The 19,523-nt window shown below is 44.4% G+C and overlaps 1 protein-coding gene across 6 annotated transcripts in view; it reads left to right on the top strand.

Annotated features, from left to right (window-relative positions):
- LOC138513437 (tetraspanin-11-like) overlaps positions 1–19,523 on the top strand; it is a 1,127,904-nt gene that overhangs the window by 724,367 nt on the left and 384,014 nt on the right. For all 6 annotated transcript variants that reach the window (XM_069628293.1, XM_069628291.1, XM_069628290.1 and 3 more), the window contains one exon: positions 11,669–11,821. In XM_069628293.1, coding sequence (XP_069484394.1) covers positions 11,669–11,821 — 153 coding nt within the window. The remainder of the gene's footprint in view (positions 1–11,668; positions 11,822–19,523) is intronic.

Genomic DNA, 19,523 nt, shown 5'->3' with positions numbered 1-19,523 from the left:
AGTTTTCTGCTCGATCAATAGGGATCCTCATCTACTCATTGATCAATAATGTACCAAATCGTAGGAAACCGCACACACACACCCTTACACGTGGTCACGACCTAGGCCAATCAGTGTCTACGAGCGGCCGCACGTGATGTTTTCGTGCTCCGCCCCCTCCTCTTCCGTAACGTAGCGGACTGCTCTCGCACTTGTCCAGCTACCATTCACTTCACCGTCAACACTAATTTATCAGACCTTCTCCGCGCACCTGTGTAACACCTCCCTCCTCCCGTATTCTATTCCTCCCCCCTCCCTCACAATTTCACATTGCTTGTTGGGCGTGGCATACTCACCAAGTTCTCTTGATGCGGGGCCGCTCGACTGCGTGCACCCCTCCAAGCGGCTCGCCACCTCCCCTCGTCTGGACCACGTCTGGACACTCGCCAACCGCGGGCGGGATACTTCTCAACCGGCTCCCGAGGGCCAATATCCGGATTGCGCTGTCCGGTCTTCTCGCAGTTCCGCGATGGTCCTGTAGTCCTCAAAAGGGGGCAGCGGCAGAGGGGGCTGCGCCACCGGGCCTCCTCGCAACGGGAGCACTCGGAAAGATAAAATAAAAGCAGATCTTAAACAGATCTCAGCAGTGCCTCCAACTTGTCGGGGGGAAATTCTTCCGGGGTCGGCTGGGCCGTCCGCGGACCTCCGGGCAGGGAGGCCCCAACTCCTCCCGTGTATCCCAAAAAATGAGTATGAGGCACACGCAAGAAGGAAGGTGATTCTTCTGTTTATTAAACAAACGGCAGGGATGGGTCAAGGATCGTACGCGTCCGTCCTGGCACTCTTTCTCAATTCGTGGGGCTCGCAGGCCCTTTTTACCTTAGTATGACGTGCTACTTGCGTCACCTGGGAAAGTTAGCAAAAAACCTATCGCCACTCTGGATTGGTTCCTCGAGTGGGAGGGTTAGTATAGAGAACATTGTTAGTGGTTGAGGGTCAGTCAGATGGTATACTTGGGTTGTCCCTTCAATTAGATACATGAAAATTGTTACATGAAGACCCCTGAGGATTGGCTAATGTTAATGGCGTCAGTGATAAGAGCCCCATGTTCTGATTGGTCCACTCGCGAGCCCCCCAGTCTGGGACCATCCCTGTTCCCGGCTCGCGGTGCACCTGTCATTTGCAACAATGTATAACTATGGGTATGTGCAGACAATGCGAGGATTTGTTCATATGCTGGGGGGCAGACTACTCCGACCGCCGCAGATGTCCATTGAGTCGCTTAATTGTTGCTGCCTGTGTCTCAAAACGTGGGATCCAGGCGCCTCCCTCCTCCTGGGCCTGACACCCTGTCAGGTTTGGCTTGGTCATGTGAGGAGAGACCGTGGTTGAGGCAGAATTCTGCACATTTAATATTGCATTTTCCACTGTGTGCCTGGCTTAGTTTGCAGGTGTGACCTTGGCTTCGGCTTGTGGCATGCGAGTTTGCAACATTGTGCCCTTGACTGTCTGCTCTCGCCGGGCTCATTCTGCACGGTCAGCAACTGTACTCTTGCTCGTTCAATGTTCATGGAGGCTCTTGCTTGCGGCCTACTTGGGCCTGGTGCATAGGTGGGGATGTTTGATGCACGGCGCTTTAGGTTATGGTATCATATTGCTTTATCCTCAGTATCATGTCTTCGTTATATTTCTCATTGCAATGCATGGGGTAGGAGAAGCGTCAGCAAGCATTTTAGATGAGTTCATTGTGCGTCTTACGTTTCTGCATTTTTGAAAAACCTATGTGAAAAATAATAAAGATGCGCGTCAGTGGGTGTGTCCGTCACCTACGTCATAGCACTGAATATGTTCTTCGTGTGGATTGGTGTGGGAGTGTCCAGTGTGCATGTTTGCACAGGTGTGCTGACCGTTGGCTAGGTCGTCATGGCATCTCTAACGATGTGTTCATTTACTGTTGAATGGTTCAGTCGAGTTCATCCATGCCGCAGGTGTCGGCATGGGAAGGGCAGGCTGGTGGGCACATCCGTATGTTCCTGTACCAGGGTATTTGGTTGTCTGGTAGATGGGCAAACTCCTCTCGTGGCGGGTGTCTGGGCCGCGATCCTCTAGGCCAGGGGTGTGAGGGGATTGGTGGGAGCCTTTTGTTCCATTCTCCCACTTCAAAGGATTGAGTGAGAGGCAGTAAGGTGCAGAATGCATATCAATATGGTGCTGCCAACCCATACTTTCAGCCCCAAACAGATTGACGTTTTGATGGCAATTCATCAAGTGGAAAGAAGGACTGAGGAAGAGGTGGTGGAAAAACAGAGGAGGAGTTGGAGAGGAGAAACAAGGAGGTGGGGGAGAGAAGAACTAACAAGGTGGGTCAGAGAGCCAAGGAAGTGAGACTGGGACACACATTAGAGTCTGATGGGCGTGTCACTTGACGAGAAGGAGGACCAAGCATGTGGAAAAGCATTGACGAGGTCCAATGGGGACCTGCAGATGGTGAGGTATACCAGAAAAAGTTAGGCGAAGGTCCCATATGAACAAGCAAATGGCCTGGGGATGAGGAGGAAAGGCAGGTTAGGCTGGTGGGCAACAAGACCAGGAACCCAGGCAAGGAAGTGGCTAGGGGGAAAGAGAGCATTCATAGCTTAGTTGGTGGCTTTCAATTCAGCAGAAGCTTTGGGCTTCATGCAGACATCAGCTACAACTCGCCTTCAGCACCACGCCCAGCTACAGCACAAGGCAAGAGAACAGGACCTTCCCACCAAAGGCAAGGTCAATGAAAATTGAAATTTCCCACCAGCAGAATAAGGACATTTTAAGACTGCGAGTGATGCTGGTGGGGACTCAGGGAACCCTACAAACATTACTTTTAGAGACAGTTATTGAGCACCAAGAAGACTTTGCCATCTGTCTGCCATTTGATTTTGACTATATTTGATCCACCAGATTAGGAAGCAGGAGGAGCAAGTGTTTGAATTGCCATCTCAGGCTTGAAAACCAATTGAACAATATTCAGTTTGCTTTGACCTTTTTGCTGTCTAGTAGAATCCCAGGCTGGGACACCAGACCTCCCAAATTCGGTTTCATTCTGAGAGGAAAGGATATGGCTTAGCAGGGTCCTTAAAGAGTGTGAGATCTGGAAAGAAGAGGGAATTTATTTTACACCATTGATGCTAAACATATTCTTGCTATGAAAATAATAAAATGAAAGGGCTGCTGAGAAACAGTTTGCATCTGACTGCTTCTTCAATCCTGTTCATTTTAAGACCAAGATCAAAAGGTGATCTTTTCCCCCAAATGGTGCAGAGACCACCACTGCAAAGATAGGTTTGACCACTAGAGATTGAAATGGCATTGCATGAAGCAAGTCCTTTAGAGGTGGTTCTGAGTTTAACAAACTGAAAGACTACTCTAGTCAAGTTGGATAGTGTTAGAGCAATTATGTCAATAGCAAAATAAAACACAGTAAAGAACCACCCCTTCTAGAAAAAGTTACTATCGGTAACAACGCTAGTATCCTGATTCGGGATACAATGATCTTGTGGGATGCCTTCATCAAAGTTGGTGTTCTGCTTATGTTTTAATACATGGATAATGAAATCCTTCAAAGCCCTGAAATGACAGCTTAACCTTGATTTGCGTGCGATCTGGAATTAATTGCAACTGAAATCTGGTAGGTAGTACTAATTTCACCTTCCCCTGGCCGCTAGGAGGATCCCTTAGATCTGGTTTCACAAACAATGCATCAAAATGGGGTGGAAGTCAACCACACTCTGCATTGCAGTCTTTGCCTGGAACAGGTCGGTGTTCAACGTGTGCAGACCTGAATGAAGTGAAGAACAGCTCTTTGGGAAGGTACCCACTCAAGAGTGCCAGCCAACCTTTTGCTCACAGTACATTTCACAGAAGGGAAATATCCATTTGCATATCAGTCCTTGTCCCGCCCACATGGGCAGTCCAGCAACAAAATTCTATGGCAATTCTCTTCTGAACAAGAGTACCAACAGCAACCCCATACACGTGTTTCAGCCTTGTTGGGCCTCATCAGTGAGGTGGAGATGTGCCTCTCTAAGTACACTGAGCAAGGGCTCCACGTCTGGATGTATTTTGCTTTTCGCAAGTTGCAGTTACAGCATGTTTTTTTCTGCCATTGTCTCTGTTACGATCCTCACAAGAGATTCCATCTCAGTGTCATCGGTCACTTGTGTACAGTGTATAAATGTTTGACCATACCACATCAAATGGCCCTTGATTTCATAGTGCCGCAATGAATGCTTTGTTGTAATGTATCTATCTTTCCTATCTCCCTGGCATGCTGTTTAGGATGTTTGTTTGCATGTATGAGGTAACGAGTGCCCAGAGTACGGGATGCCATGTGAGTGTGCTGCTTTCCCTGTGCTACTCTAAACTCATTAATTCACAGTTATGAACCCTCCAAATGGTATGTATCTTGCCAACCTCTGAAGCCTGAAAAGTAGATCCATGCAGGCTTGACATGTGGTCAGCTTGGTTATTGGTTAAAGTATCTAAAACAAAAGGATTGAATGCCTTATTTTCGACACCAAAAGTGCCGAAAAAAGTGCCCAACCCCCTATTTTCCTTTTTAAAAAAACTTTTTTTTGCACACTAAACTAAAAAATATATAAATAAATATGAAAGCATTTTAAACTTTTTTTCGGTTCTTTTGGTTTCTTAAAAAAGGGTATTCAATCCTTTTTTTTTCGATCCTTTGACAGGACACCGGTCAACTTTGCGCCAGACCTGCAGATGAACTGGCCTGCTCATCAATCTCAGTTACTAGTTTATTGGTATCGACTACAGAGTGTAATTTGCTTTCTGGCTTTGAGAACATGTATGTAAATGTTCATTTAACTATAGCTGGTAAGATAGCTATAGCTGGTAAAATAGCTCAGTGGGTTGAGCGCTTGCTGCTGCAATGTGTGTTTGATCTGTAGGTTGCAGGTTCTAATCCTGGCAAGGCCAACTCAGCCTTTCATCCTTCTGAGGTCTATAAATGAGTACAACACAGGTTGGGTGATATTGGATGTATATTTGTTCTACATAAAGCACTTAAGTGTAAGTGTTTTAAAATAACGCATCATTTGGCCTTGGAAGTCTGCTTGCATTGACAGTAATTTGATGAAATGGGCCTATACACTATGATATTAACGATACATATGGTGATTAATTCTTGTATGAAATGTATATCACATTACAGTGATATCGTAACCATATTTATCATAGTGTTCTTAGGAACAATGCTATGTGATGCCACTTCCTGTTTTGTCAAGGGGTGAAAGGTTTGGTTCCATCGCTTACTGTGATGTCACTTCGGGGTGGGGTCAAATTACATCACTTCTTGTGATATCAGAGGTCAAGGGTCGTGTGATGTCACTTCCACTACCCTAGTCATTTTGGTGAAATGACGTCCCTGTACCGCATAAAAACAGATTGAGGGTTCTTCTAAAGCACGCCTTTACATACGAGAAGCAGCGAACCACACAAAAGCTAATTAAGCGACTAGTATATAATAACGTATGACAAATTTAGAAGCAGACAATAATGCCATTTTAAATAAAAACGAAAAACAAACGTTCACAATAGAACCCGAAAATGGCAAACCAAAGAGTTTTCCACCATGAAAACAAAGAAATCAAAGCATGCTTTAATTGTTTATAAAAATGGATTCAATGGTGTTTAATTTTTTAGCTGGCGACATCCTTCTAAATTCTAAAATATGTTAAGATTGCTATATCAGTGTATTTGTAGCCCGTGGCCCCAATTGGGCAGGCTAGGTAGGGCTAGATGCGTGTCCCGTGAGGGAATAGAGAAATGGACATAGACAGCAGGGTCTAGAGAGAAAATGTATTTACTGGTGTGTATTTAGTGATTCTATGTTAACTAAAGCTAAAAGGAATTACCTGGACTGTACTACCCAGCCCATCCCTCCCTGCCCAGGAATGGGTTTGGCAGGTGACGGAATGTTTGGGGAGGGAGAACTTTCAGGCAGCCAGCCCGAGGTAAAATAACAAATATGTGTTTGTCATGATTTGTAAGGCATTTACATATATATGTATGTTGTATGTCTTTATTCATCATGATTAGAGCTGGAGCGAAGTGTGTATGTTGGACATACATATTAATGTATGATTAGAAGTATATTTAGTGGTGGGTATTTGTTTAGCAGTGGGTAACGTGCTTTTTTTAGTGGTGTTTTCTATGTAAGTGTTGGTAGTGTTGGTTTTAGGAGTTTGATGCGAGAGGTGAACGATAAGTTGTGGATTGCCAAGGGCCACCAATGGCGTGCACCATTGGGACTCTGACCTTCTTTCTGAAGCTAGAGCGCAATGCACTCATCTTTTCAAAACGAAAAGTTCTGGCTGTGACGCCAGGTGCTCCGGCCCCACTGAGCATGACAGGAACCAGTAAGCTCTCCCTGCTTCCTGTCTGCATGGTGGAGGCAGGCGCGTGGGAGCCGGCTGCCGCAGCAGAGCAGGGTTCTTCCTCATAGAATACAGATTTGGGTGTGGAACAGGTAAGAAACAAAAGTGGTGTGGGTGTGTATCCTAGGGTGTGTAATGTATGAGTACATGATGAACGGGGGGGCTGTGTGCACGATTGAATGGTGTGTGAACGGCCATGTGTTTGTGCTGGGATGGTGCGGAGGAGCTGATTTTAGCAGTGAGGTCGGAGTGTGTTACTGCATTTTCTTATTGGTCATCCATTCATGATCAAGCACGCATGTTAAGTGGATAGGCTGGGATTTGGTGGTGCCAGTCTAGCCATTTCGTACTGTGGCATTACATGTTTTAATCAGCATTTATAAAAGAGCAAGCATGATAAATGTTACTACCTGTTTAGACTGGCATTTGGATGGAGCCAATCTAGCCATTACATACTTTGACATGGCATTTTTGACTTGGCATCTATAGTTAATCAAGCATGATGTGCTAATCATCTTTTCTAGCTCAAGATGTGCAGTTAGAATAGCGGTAGTGCATTACCTTGAATTACTAATCCCATACGTCAATGTCAATACAATGAAAATGGTTTAGAGAGGAAAGATTAATTTAGAGACAACAAGATAGGTGATCATTGAATAAGATTGTGTTATAGATTGTCTCATAGTAATGAAGGTAACTTGTAAAAATTAATTTTAGAGAAAGTCAAAGTATTAATGCCTTTGTCTAATTGAATCTCAAATCTGAAATAGTGTTATAAAATATATTTACGTGAGATGAAGGCACTTATCTTTTATTTTTTAATGAAAACTTTATAGCCCCGTTGTAATGAATTTATGTGATTTCTTCATTCACTTAATTATTGAATTAATGCAATAATGAATATTTGCTTTTTGTCCTTTCCTTTTCTTTTCATTTTCTTTAAATGTAATTTTGTAAGTTTGTAAATGTATTATTGTAACATGATTCTGTATATTTGAAAGGTTGATCTCATCAGCCAACTAAATAATAAAAAAAAGATGGGCTATTATGTGGCTAGACTGGCATTTTGGTGCAGCCAGTTTGGTCATGTTTTGTTATTGTGTTGTGGCGTTTTTAATGACAAAGCCAACAGGAGTATGTCCTTACATGGGGAATACGGTGCTATACTGGGAGAGCCAATCTGGGCATGTTTTCTTATAGCATCATTACTGGCATTATGCATAAAGGAAACCTGACTATATTTCTATAGGGGAACATTGGCAGGAAAACCTTTTATACTGACATATATTGTGGGTAAAGACATCATGAAAATGTGTTGGGAAATGCTCCTGTGCACTGTTGGTGTGTTGTATCGACTTGATTTTTTGATTGGAGTTACCCTACAAAACCATTTTAAAACTGTCTGGGAACACCACCTACCCATCCCCCCGCCACTCCCTGAACTCCCTTTGGTTAGTATGAGCTCCATCGCTATGCACGGTCACTTTGGCATATTTGTAGAAAATGTCGAAACCTATCCAGTTAAATATTCACCAGCCGCCACTGGATGAGTGGTAGTGGGTGAATGGGTTGAATGTGTACATGCATGGCTGGGGCCCAGGCAAGGGGCATTGGAGCATGGACATTTTCTTGCACAATGTACTGCTATTTTAGGACAAAACCGACATTATGAATGGTATTACTTGGAGGAGGGTTTGGTTGGGGGCTTTAGGGCATAAAGTGGCGGGCAGGCTAGACTTGTTCCTTCTTAGGCATGGCATTGTGCACTTGCTTAAGGGGCAAGCATTATGTTGTGTGTTCTGACATGGGGAGTGTTGGGGCACTTGTGAAATCACAAAGTAAATGTTTTCTTTCTGTTGCATGTTTTACTGGTGCGAAGGGCAATGTGAAAATGGTGAGTGTTTTGCATAGTGGGTAGAGGCATGTGTGCAGGAAATGTTTCCTTATGGCAGCATTGCATGTTTTACTGGCATTGAGGGCAAAGTCAACATGAAGAATATTCTTACATGGTGTTGCAGGGGTTAATTTGTGCAGCAACAATAACCTATATTCTTCCTGTGACAGGAGATGTGCAACTGGCATTAAGGGCAAAGCATGCAAGAGTGTTTGTACATGGAGATCTGGCATGTGCTGCCAGAGGTAGCATGAACATGTTTCCATATGGTATTATTACTGTGCGTAATATTACTGGTCATGCACAGAGTTGGCTAGTACATTTGGGTGTCAGGACTCGGGAGCCAGGCACAGCCCCCTTGCTTCTACACCAGGTGAAAGATCTAACATTGATACTTGCATCTTTCACATAGTGCAGTGTGTGGCATGCCCCTGCAGCAGCAGGATCTTCATGTGCATTGCCTATGTCTGCTGGTACAGGCTGGCATGGAGTGTGGCACGGCATGTGCTTTTGCTGCCGAGCTTTGGGGAGAGGGTGTGGCCACAGCTTGGCTGACAGGGGTACCCACATTATGTGCTATGCCACTGGGTGCAACCACTCACTGGGGCCATCTCCGGCCTTTCCCCACAGTTGGAGATAGCAGATAGGAAGTAGGAGTCTGTTCAGTCTGTTCCACCCTAAGGGTCTACCTTGGACCCCTCTAAGGGAGGGTGGGCTGACATAGTAGATCCCTAGAGTGGAAATCACGCCAGGGGAGCAGAGAAGAAGGGTTATTTACAGTGGGAAATATTTAAGTTATTACGTGTTTAAGTTAAAATAAAAAGGGTCCCCGTTGGGATCCCCCCATCAAAAAAAAAAATAAACACAGTATGTAGCCCATCTCCTGTTAACATACATCTAATTTGCAGGTTACATAGTGCCCCATCCTGATCAGTTGGTCTGGTGGGTGTGGGTGTCTCGTTACCATTGGATCTGTCCCTTGCCTGGGGTGAGGGAAGTGTGCACCCTTGCCCCAGACCATGGCCAAAAACCAGGGGCTACTCATAGCAGACATATTTTCTAAAATCTAGTTTGTCTCGTGGTCCCTTTTGAGAATATTGTTGTATTCTTTTTGTATCGGGATCAGAAAATCCCCATGACACCAATTCATGCAGTTGGGGAGATTCTTATTGGCATCTCAGCAGGGAGAATACCTAGATGGTAACTGCCAAAGTGCCAAAATGTCAATATCACAGGAAACAGAATCCAGGTACAATGCAGTTAAGCATACGCTGAGTAAGAAAGCCAGAGGCTGGAAACCTTGGAAACCGCTGCTGGCCGAGATGAAACTCTGTTGAGGAGAGCAAGAACGCGAACGCGTGGTTGCTTTACTTCGGTGGCGGGACAGAAGAGTTTCCAAGCTCCGGATTGGTTGTGCATCTGAGAACGGGCTGGCATTGCCTCTGCCTGGAACGCCATGGCCTGTACTAAGAATCCCCTGTCCAAGCTCCAAAACAACCTTCAGAGGTGCCCGCCCCAAAACAGTTCACATGGCTGCGAATGACGAATGCCAGGGGTGGACTGGGAATCAAAAGAGGCCCTAGAAATTATTACTGAGAACCAGAAAAGGCCCTGGAAATAATTTTTAAAAAGTGGCCCCATATTACACATGTTCAGCAAACCCAATGCTTTTCCTATGGGAAAATGTGGATATAACACACACAATATGTCCAGGAAGCCAGAAGCCTATCGGGAAATCTCCAGAGTTCCCCATAGGCCAGTCCACCCTTGGCCAAAGGGTGACAACTTTGTTCTCTCCAAACTCTTTCTAAAGATATTTCAGAATTTTAGCTCAGAAAGGATATCGGATTCACATCCTTCCTTCTTTGAGTTGAATTAATTTAGAAACCTTTTTCACTTTGAAGTGAGAAGAGCTTTAGAATTGTTACTAATCAATACTACGGAGTTCTGTGTATTTGCCTGCACTTTATCACCAATGGGAAGTGATGATTGAAAACCCCTCACCCTCTCCCCTACCTCTAGAAGGATACAAGCAAACGCTGTAAGCGTTCTCTAGAGTAATCCAGTCGATTCATGGAAGGTTCATGCCATTAGCAGCTTTTTTTTGTTCGCAGCTGTACTCGGATCTCGAGATGGAGTTTGAGTCTCGCATTCAAAATATTGGAACTGTCTGGAAAAGTTTGAGGTGGCCAGTCAGAGCCCTTGCCCTGCCAAAGGAAGATTGAGGCTCCATTACAGCCCCGGCACACTTGCCGTTCCTTTGTGGAGTTTGCTGAGCTGTTTTGAGGCCCGCAATTGCGGAGAGGGCAGCAGTCAGGAGAGCATTTCTTCTGCTCGGTGTGAATTAGAAGAAATGGATTAAGTAGGTATATTTGCATTGTTTTCAAAGATATTTTAGATTTTGTTGCTCTCCTTGTATTTTAATGTCTTCTGCACCCATTGGTACTTGCCATTGCTAATGGTTCTGTAAACATTAGCTAAGGTACACAACTCCCAGTTGTGTCTTCATGTTGTCCCCTTTACTCCTTGAATATCTATGGTGACATTTTTTTTACTGGTTTTTGAGAGTTTTATTTTACTTTTATTTGAGGAAACAGTAACACTTTGAAGACTTGATAAAGAGTTGCTCCTTGACCGGCTTCAATTGGAAGAGGAGGTGGTAAGGTAGAGAGTGGTGTGCTGAGGGAGCAGCAGCAGGTCAGCCTGCCTTTTCGACCTTTAACCTGGCAGCTCATTGTGGGTTTGAGGTGAATGTTCTTGTGCTCGGTTGCAGTGTGCAACAGGCTCGGACTGCACAATAGGGCAATGCCAAACGAAAAATCCCAAATGTTAGTGTGGGACCGTGTTTTTTGGTCAAAGTGGGCCACTTTTTGGCCAATGTGTGCCAGTTTAATGAGTTACTTCACTATGCAGTTAGTAGCTTTGACCATTGCTGCTGAATAAATATTCTTTAATTTGCATTGCATTTGATCAAAAAACTCCCCCTTGGGTACTATTCAAAAAGCCTGTCACAAAAGGAATGAATTGCCATTTAAAACTGCAGGACCCTTTTTCATTGTTGCCAGAGACAATTGTATGCCCCATTCCGACTCAGTGGGCAATAGTTCCTGGTGAGAGGAAGGGGATCTGGAGGTCTCTCCTTGTGCTTTTCCTGCCTCTATCTCCCATTGCATTTGAGGAGTCTACTTCCGGAAGGGTGGCACGGGGTGAGTTGTTGGTCAAGGGTATTTTTAGGGATGGCTATAGCGAAATACAAGCTGTTAATACTGAGAAACTTTTAAATGTAGACTTGAACTGTTATTCCTGTCAGAGAACATAGAAATTAGATGTGTAACACTTTTTTTTTTGCTTCTGATTTTAGTTAAAATGTTGTGGCAGCAACAGCTCTGCAGACTGGCTGAATAGTACCTACATCCGCTCGACCCTTGACAGAGTGGTACCAGACAGCTGCTGTAAAACCACGACTGTGAAATGTGGAAGCAGGAACCATCCTTCAAATATTTATAAAGTTGAGGTAAGTAACTCACGACCTTAGTGTTCTGGCAAATAACCTTGACATTACCCTATTTGAATGTCCGGTCACTAGCTTTTATTAACCCACTGACCCCAAAATGTGTCGCCCCATGAACGCCAGCTGTACGTTAATCAATGTAAACTGGTGGAGTCCGTAGCAAGTGGTACATTATTTCCATCAAGGGGTTTAAACGTTTCCTAGTAATGAGCGACCGAACAAAGCATGGGTGCAGACATCAACTAAGTGGGGCTCCAGGCTGCTCGCAACCGGTTAAAACTTGTATTTTGCAGTCAAAGTAAAAATTTGTATAAGCCAACAGTTCCTGCCAAAACGCATGTGAACAGACACATACATATATCCCTATGAATCATTAAACACTTGATACAAAAATAAAAATACAAAATCAGTTTTTATAAACCACATCAATGCAAGGTATGTCCATCTTTGTGTCAAAAATATGTTACACGGGTTTCGATCGCAAAATGTAACATAACATTAATATTAGGATTTAAAACCTTTAAAGTGCTATTGTGCTGTAAAACCTTCTGTCTTGATTTACATAGCAGAGGGGAGCCAGAACTCTAGACTACAATATACCCTGGGGTTATGTGCTAACATGAGGACAAGTTAAGAAACTTGAGTAATGGGTGATGAGCGTGCTTGCATAATTTTTATAAACCAAGGAAAGCTAGATATCCGAGTTAGAACCCTCACAGATAAATGGTAAAACAGCTTTCAGTGTAGAGTTATGTAATTCTACATTAAGCAAATCATTGTCCAAACATAAGTGTGAAGCACTGACAAATAACTTCTTAGATTGACTGATCCGACCTGCTAAATACTTCGAGGAATCCTAGGATGACGTCACTACTACCATGGGGGCAGCCCCTTCCCATGAGGCCAGGAAGGTGAGGCCACTACCTGACAGTTCCCCTGGGGGTGGTACTCAGCGGGTGGATCTCATGGGGAGGGAAACACCCTATGGGATGATGACACCTTGGGAAACACGCTATCTAATTACCTTACACCCCAACCGCCTTCACCCTGTTACCCTGCACAGGACATAGTAACCCCACTCACTTCCATTTATATCTGCAGAAAAGACAATGTCACTTCCCCAATAAACACTGAGAATGAGGAAGAACATTGATCACAGGGATGACTATAGTACTGGGACGAGAAGTGCAGACTGATGTTGAATAATACACTGAACCACTGCAAATGCACTAGTCAATTTGTGTGAAGCAAATCAGAACAGAACTTAAAAAGGGTAGAAAGACTTGATGATGAGAGATTCCCTCCCAGGAGGAAGCGGGATATTCAAATCCTGGCAGCAGTAGAGGAGATGGGATGCTGACGTACCAGGAGAGGGATGCTTACCCACTGGTAGAGGCATTCCTGAGGAATCTGTTGCAGACTAACAGCCAAGAGGAGCAGAAGCCTGAGCCTCCAGCCAGATGGGGAGCCTGGAGCGTGTGGAGAAGCCTAGATGCGCAGCTCAGAGACCAGGAGTCAGTGCTGAGCCACTGCAGTCCCTGGAAGACGCAGAGGGAAGCCAAGAAGGTTCAAAGCACCCGCAAATAACCGAAAACAACCAGTAAGCTCTCCAGAGAGGTTGTGGAGACCGGGACAATTGGTGGGAAGGCTAAAAGAAAGGAGAATCACAAATGCAAGTCTGGGTCCTGCACCCACAAACCTAATCAAGGCCTCCAAAAGCAATCTTCATAGTCACAGTACCTGGCAGGATAGTTTACAGGACTGGCTGTGACCAACAAAGTAGTTTTAGTAAAGTGAGAAGAACAACAATTCAAAATAAAGAAAAGACGAGTCTGGGATTTGCACCCATATGAATAGAGAGCAAACCCATCTTCATAGTCCCAGTAACTGGCAGGATACTATACCAGGTTTGCTGTGACCAACAAAGTGGTAGTAAAATGAGAAAACCACAATTAATAGCGCAGAAACGGCAAAAGCCTGGCACTCACTCGCATATGAAGAGAGAGCCAAAGCTCTCTTCATAGTCACCGTTTCTGGCAGGACGGTGAACCAGGTTCGCTGGGAAACCAAGGAGAAGAATAGAGGAATCTTCATAGACACAGTATTTGGGGGAAACAAGGTTGACTGTGAAACGTACTGGGAATAAACTAGGGGAAGGGAAGCATCTTCCCTATAATTTTGTACGTACAAGACAAAGGTAAGAAACGGGAAATATTCCCACAACATTTGGACGTGACAGGAGCCGAAACCAAGGGGAAGTGAAGCAAAGCGCCCCTGTTGTTGTTCTATCGAAATTTTTGCAACACTGAAGGAAGGAAGACTTGCATTAGACATTCGGAGGGTGAGAAAACCTGACGAGCAAGGATGTCCTTTCTTTTGAGGTTTATTTGTTGCACAATTTTGGAACTTTGTTTTGTAAGCTGGAAAATAACTTTGAGACTAAATAAGATCCCCTTTCCACAATACTTTGAGTTCTCAGTGTGAAGTCTGGAAATAGGATTTTTGACACAACGGTGGACTTATTTCTTTGTACTGTCCTGACAGACTCCTTAGAATATTCTTTTGAGGCAGCGAAACCCCTCTTAAAATTAGGAACAGGAGGGTATTTCCCCAACCCTCATCTATTTAATACAATTCTTGATAACATGCATGACACCTATGCGTCAGTCTCCTCCTTCCACACACTTATATATGGTGTCAGACGTGGGATGCGGCCTAGTTGGCACCAACCGGGGAGCCCACATTAACAGCAAGCTATATAATATGATTGATAGCCCCATGGTTGCTACACCAGGAAAAGAGTTGACCAACGTCCTCTTTTCCAACAGTATGTCAACTACCCTAGAAACCGAGACCGATCAACACTACCTCATTGCTTAAAGACCACCAGGTCAGGGTCAGCAGGAAAACCATGAACCCCACAGCCATTTAAACTCTAGAATGGGGGGGTTACCTTCGATCCCTAACCTCCCAGGCCAATCTTCGGGTGAGAAGAACCGTAGAGGGCAACAGCTCCAACCTTTTTTGCACCCGTGAGTATCTTGTTCCTGTCAGAGGTAAGGTTGTCATCTCTTTAGATGTACAAGGAAACTTTCCCCTAGTTTAGTCACTTATGTCATGTCTCCTAAGGAAAGTGAGCGAAAGATAGAGCAAAAAGTATTACCTGTCCTTCCTTGCAGCAAGGATGTAAAGTTTGTCCTCTTGAATTTCTCATCAAGCCCAGTTAAGATTGCAAGAGGTGAATTAATGGGATATTTGGTATATGAGAACATATGGGAGTTTTCGCTCAAGCCGACCCATAGAAAAAAATGGGTATATCACACTGAGAATTAATCGCGTGGGAATAGGACCCCAGAAAATGTTTCCTGTTGCTCTAAAGAGGAGATGGAGCTAGATTCTAATGTGGGTTGTGAACAGCCTGAAGATGAGAGGAAACAACCTTCCCATTTACATAATCTCTTTAGACAGTTCCTTCCCTATGGAGTCGAAGACCTTGAAAATGTAGAGTGTAAAGGATCAATGTCCTTCTACAGGGGTGACATTACTATGGCGCTTAGAGGGGCTGAGCATACCAGTACATATCATGAGAAGGTTAAAATACCCAAACAATCAAGGGCCCACTCTCCAGACCAGCGAGACCTAGTTGTGACCCCCAGTAGGGAAGGTACCATTCACTCTATCTATACAGTAACATCATTTCCCTTTCTTGGGGAATTTGTGTATAATGCAGAGGAGGAATTGAGCTAGAAAACCTTGTTATCTCTATCTCCCATTCCACAGAAAAAGTGCTTTTTGTGTTGTGATATAGGTCATAAGGCTAGATATTGTCCTGAGAACCTCTTACCTTCTCCGTCATCATCAGAGAAAGTTAACATGTCAGAACCATCCCATGATGTAATAACACCAGAAAAGCTCAGCGATAACCCAGGGTCTATGAATCCTGTTATTAATAGACGAAGAGGAAGAAGTACCACTCTTCGTACCCCTGTCTCCTATCTGAACCCAGTATGATCGATCTGTGGACAATCTGGTCATCTTGTGAGACACTCCCCCTTTAAAAAGGCTGAGACACAGGGACCACCATCATACCAGGAGATCAAACAAGGGCATGGCGAAGTCTGAGAGGATGACTATGGGATAGCCCTTCCTTTTATACCACCAAGCCAAGAATACCGATGCTATTAATCTGGAGAACTTGGTCATCTAGTCAAACAGTGCCCCTTAAAATAAGTGCTCCTCCCTTGTCCCTAGTTGAATACAATACCCAAAAGATCAGGGAAGATAATCCTGAAAGTTCTACTCCATACTAGCTGTTCCCGGCATAACATACTCCATTCTAGTATATCTTAAAGGTCAATATTGGTCATTAATTCATAGGGTCACTTCTGTCACCCTTCTTAAATATCAGAATTACCACTGATCACATCCAGGAAGCGGGTGTAGGTCTGTGTGACTTAATGGTCATTGAAAAGGCTAAACATATAGAAAACTGTCTTTTTTTGAATTTGAAAGGCATATTTGTATTAAATGGAATGAGGGGAATTAGCAGTATAAGAACAGTATCTTAATTTAATTCATCAATTACACAGGCCTCTATGATGTGTCTTTGTAGATGCGTGATTGTCAACCTTGTCCCATTGCAGAATCCCCGGGATGGCATAAGATTGCCTAGTAGCATAATTACAGCACCTACTTTCAATTTTAGCTTGTGAAGAGGCATTCGTCCTACAGCATTTTGCTCTTTAGAGACTGAAATGTTGAGCCGGAAATTAACTGTTCACAAACATTGGTACCGCCGTGCCCTGTGTGAAAAGAAGAGGGGTTGGAAAGAAGTACTTTGAATGTATTCCAAAAGTTTGCGATAGTGAAAGGTGAAGGAATTAAAAGGAAGGAGACCACCTCGTCCTGTCTGTTTTTCTTGTAGAGAAACTGAAAATTGTAGCTAGACACTGTCCAAAGAATCTAAGGGACGAACCTATGGAAATAGGCTGTTTAAAGGGTGAAGAATGGGAAGAACCCGAAGAAGAGCTAGATACCTTTAGTATTTGTTTATGTGAATCTTCTAATGACTTTACATACAAAAATGCTTGGATAAATAGGAGGCAAATAAGGATCTTAATTGACTCCGGTAGTAAGCAAACTGCTATATGGGCCGATTTAGTTACAATAAAGAACCTGCAAAATGTGGCCCTAGTTAGGGTTACATGTGTACACACGGTCAATGAAGCATACCCCAAAATACCTGTACACATTAATATCCGGGAGAATCCTGTGAAATATTGTCAGCCATAATTCATCGGCGGGATTTCCGTACCTTCTCTAATCTCTTGCAGGAAACTCCAACTCCATTTAGAGATTATCTACCCTAGAGTTGTTGGCAAGCAGACTACTACTCCCAAAACTCTCCAATATGGGACTGGGAAAATTCTGAGTCTATGACACATGGAAAAGCCCTTAAAAACCAATTCATAGGCTACTGTAAAGAGACCAGTAAAATCACTACACCTCTGCCAACACTGGCCACAACAAATCAATGCAATATGCAAGAGTTCTTGGACATCTCTCTTCCCTGTTCTCTTCCAGCTCTTCACAAAGTGGAACCTGGACTAAGAACAGCCATATCCACCTTGAATAGGGGAAGGGTATGTGAGAAACCCGAAGGTGTCTCACTCACAAGTCCCTGAGATCTGTCATGCAGATGGCCAGAACACGGCCATCACTATTGGATCCAGTTCCTGGGGGTAGACCAGTGCAGGAAGATCACCTGGATGAGGGGTCTTTGGGGAGTGGAAGTGGGACACTGAAGGGTGAGACCCGGTATCCCATTCCTTGTGACACCTTTTCCCCATCCGACCCAGTAGGATATTTAGAAACTCTACCCCTGCCCCCCTTTTCCAACACAAACACTTTCTCGCACTGTGAATGACAATGGACTAATACCAGAGCCGTTTACCTGATATGTCTCAACACGAGGGTCAGGCAGAGTCAGGCATTGCCGATAATTACACACACCTGACTGCCTTTCCCTTCCCCATAGGGATAAAGGAGCACACGCTGAGCACACTCTGAGCAAGGCCGAAATGCACAAGGAAACAGCTATTCCAGGGCGGCAGTTCAAACAGAGGAGAAAGGTGGCGAGACCTGAAAGGACGTCAAGGAGGGAGTTGCCCTAGCCCATTTTAACCCAGACCCACGAAGCCTCTGACAAAAGAAACATAAGACCGTGACCGTGAATCGCAGCTGGCGAATGGTGTGATGGATGTCAGCGGTACATGGAACCCTCCCGCACTGATAGCCAAGGCAGGGAGGCGCAGTTGCCATCGAGGTACCGTCCTTGACTCCAGTGGAAAAAGAAACGCCAATGGGTTCTGCACAGCCAGTGAGTCAGAAGAACCTGATAGTGGGCCAGGCTGTGCTAGGCTCAAGGTTGCAGTGGCAACATTAAGAAGATTAAGTTGTGAACGAACTTGGCACCAGAGATACAATGAGCCAGTGCCACGTGGGCGCTCATTTGGAGATCTCTGGCTGGTACCCCTTTCCTGAATAAAGAGACTGTGTTGAGCTAAAAGAATATTGAAACTAAAAGTACCAAGAGGCTATAGGGAAGGCTGGCGTAAGGTCTCAAGGTGGTCATTCAAGGGTCAAGCCAAACCCCTTGTACAATCAAATGTCCTTGACACGTTGCAGAAGTTTTGACGAATGTGAAATTGTGAACCGGACTGAGGGAATTGTGAAACAGGTGTTTGCACACGGCTGAGGGGAAGGCTGTGCGAACTGTGATTGTGTGAAGCCCGCACTTGCCATATATGCCAAGAGTGACCTGGCGAGAAGTGATCGTCCTTCGGGATATATCTGTTTAAAGTTGGCAAGTGCTTTGGAAGGTCTGAGCCCGGATGAGGGGGACTTAATAAAAACTAGCTGGTTGTTTAAAAAGGCATTGATACTTTTGAATATTACAAGTGAGGTGAGGTGATGTGATTGAAAGGCGGTAGTGAACCCGACTGAGGGACATCAAGAGAAAAGCTAAGGGAAGTGAATCCCACCTTGTGAAGAAGCAAAGTGAACTGCATTGTGACGACAAGTATGAACCCGACTGAGGGATTTCCACAGTGAGTGGTTGGTCTGAGCCCGACTGAGGGAGGCTGATGACTAAGAAAAGGATAGGAGCCTGGCTGAAGGGGATCCAAGGGTGAAGGATAATCACTTGATGTAAAGGTTAACAGAAGAACTTTTCTTTTGTTGTTTTTGGCATATCAGGCCCTCTGAAGCAAGAGACTTTGCATGAGAAGAGAGTTTGGCACAGAGGGCCCTGATATTGAGAAAAGGAACTGTAAGCTCATGCCAGAGAAGCCCAGGAGTGTGCCGTGCTCGGGAGTGCCGACTACTAGCACTGTATTATTATTATTTCATGGTCGTAGCTTGCTCCCATATAATATTTAGGTTTAGATTAGGTGTTTATCTCACCCATTTTACAGTTTAATAAACACCCTTGAACTGTGATCACTTGTCTGTCTTACTTTGATACCATGCCTTCCTTAGAATACCCAATAAATAAAGCAATAAAAATAATCAATAAAAATAAACCAAGCCAGGGGGTAAGTCTTGAAAAAAGAAGGCAAAAGTAGAGAGGCCGGATAAACCAAACCAGACTGTGAATAACTGCTGCAAGAACCTAACTATTGGAGTACTTTTTTTCTGATATTAA

This window comes from Ambystoma mexicanum, chromosome 12 (genome assembly GCF_040938575.1).
Source record: "Ambystoma mexicanum isolate Mex_15411 chromosome 12, UKY_AmexF1_1, whole genome shotgun sequence".
In the NCBI taxonomy this organism is placed as follows: domain Eukaryota; kingdom Metazoa; phylum Chordata; class Amphibia; order Caudata; family Ambystomatidae; genus Ambystoma; species Ambystoma mexicanum.
The sequence above is the reverse complement of the archived record's forward strand: the minus strand, read 5'-3'. Positions and strand labels throughout refer to the sequence as shown.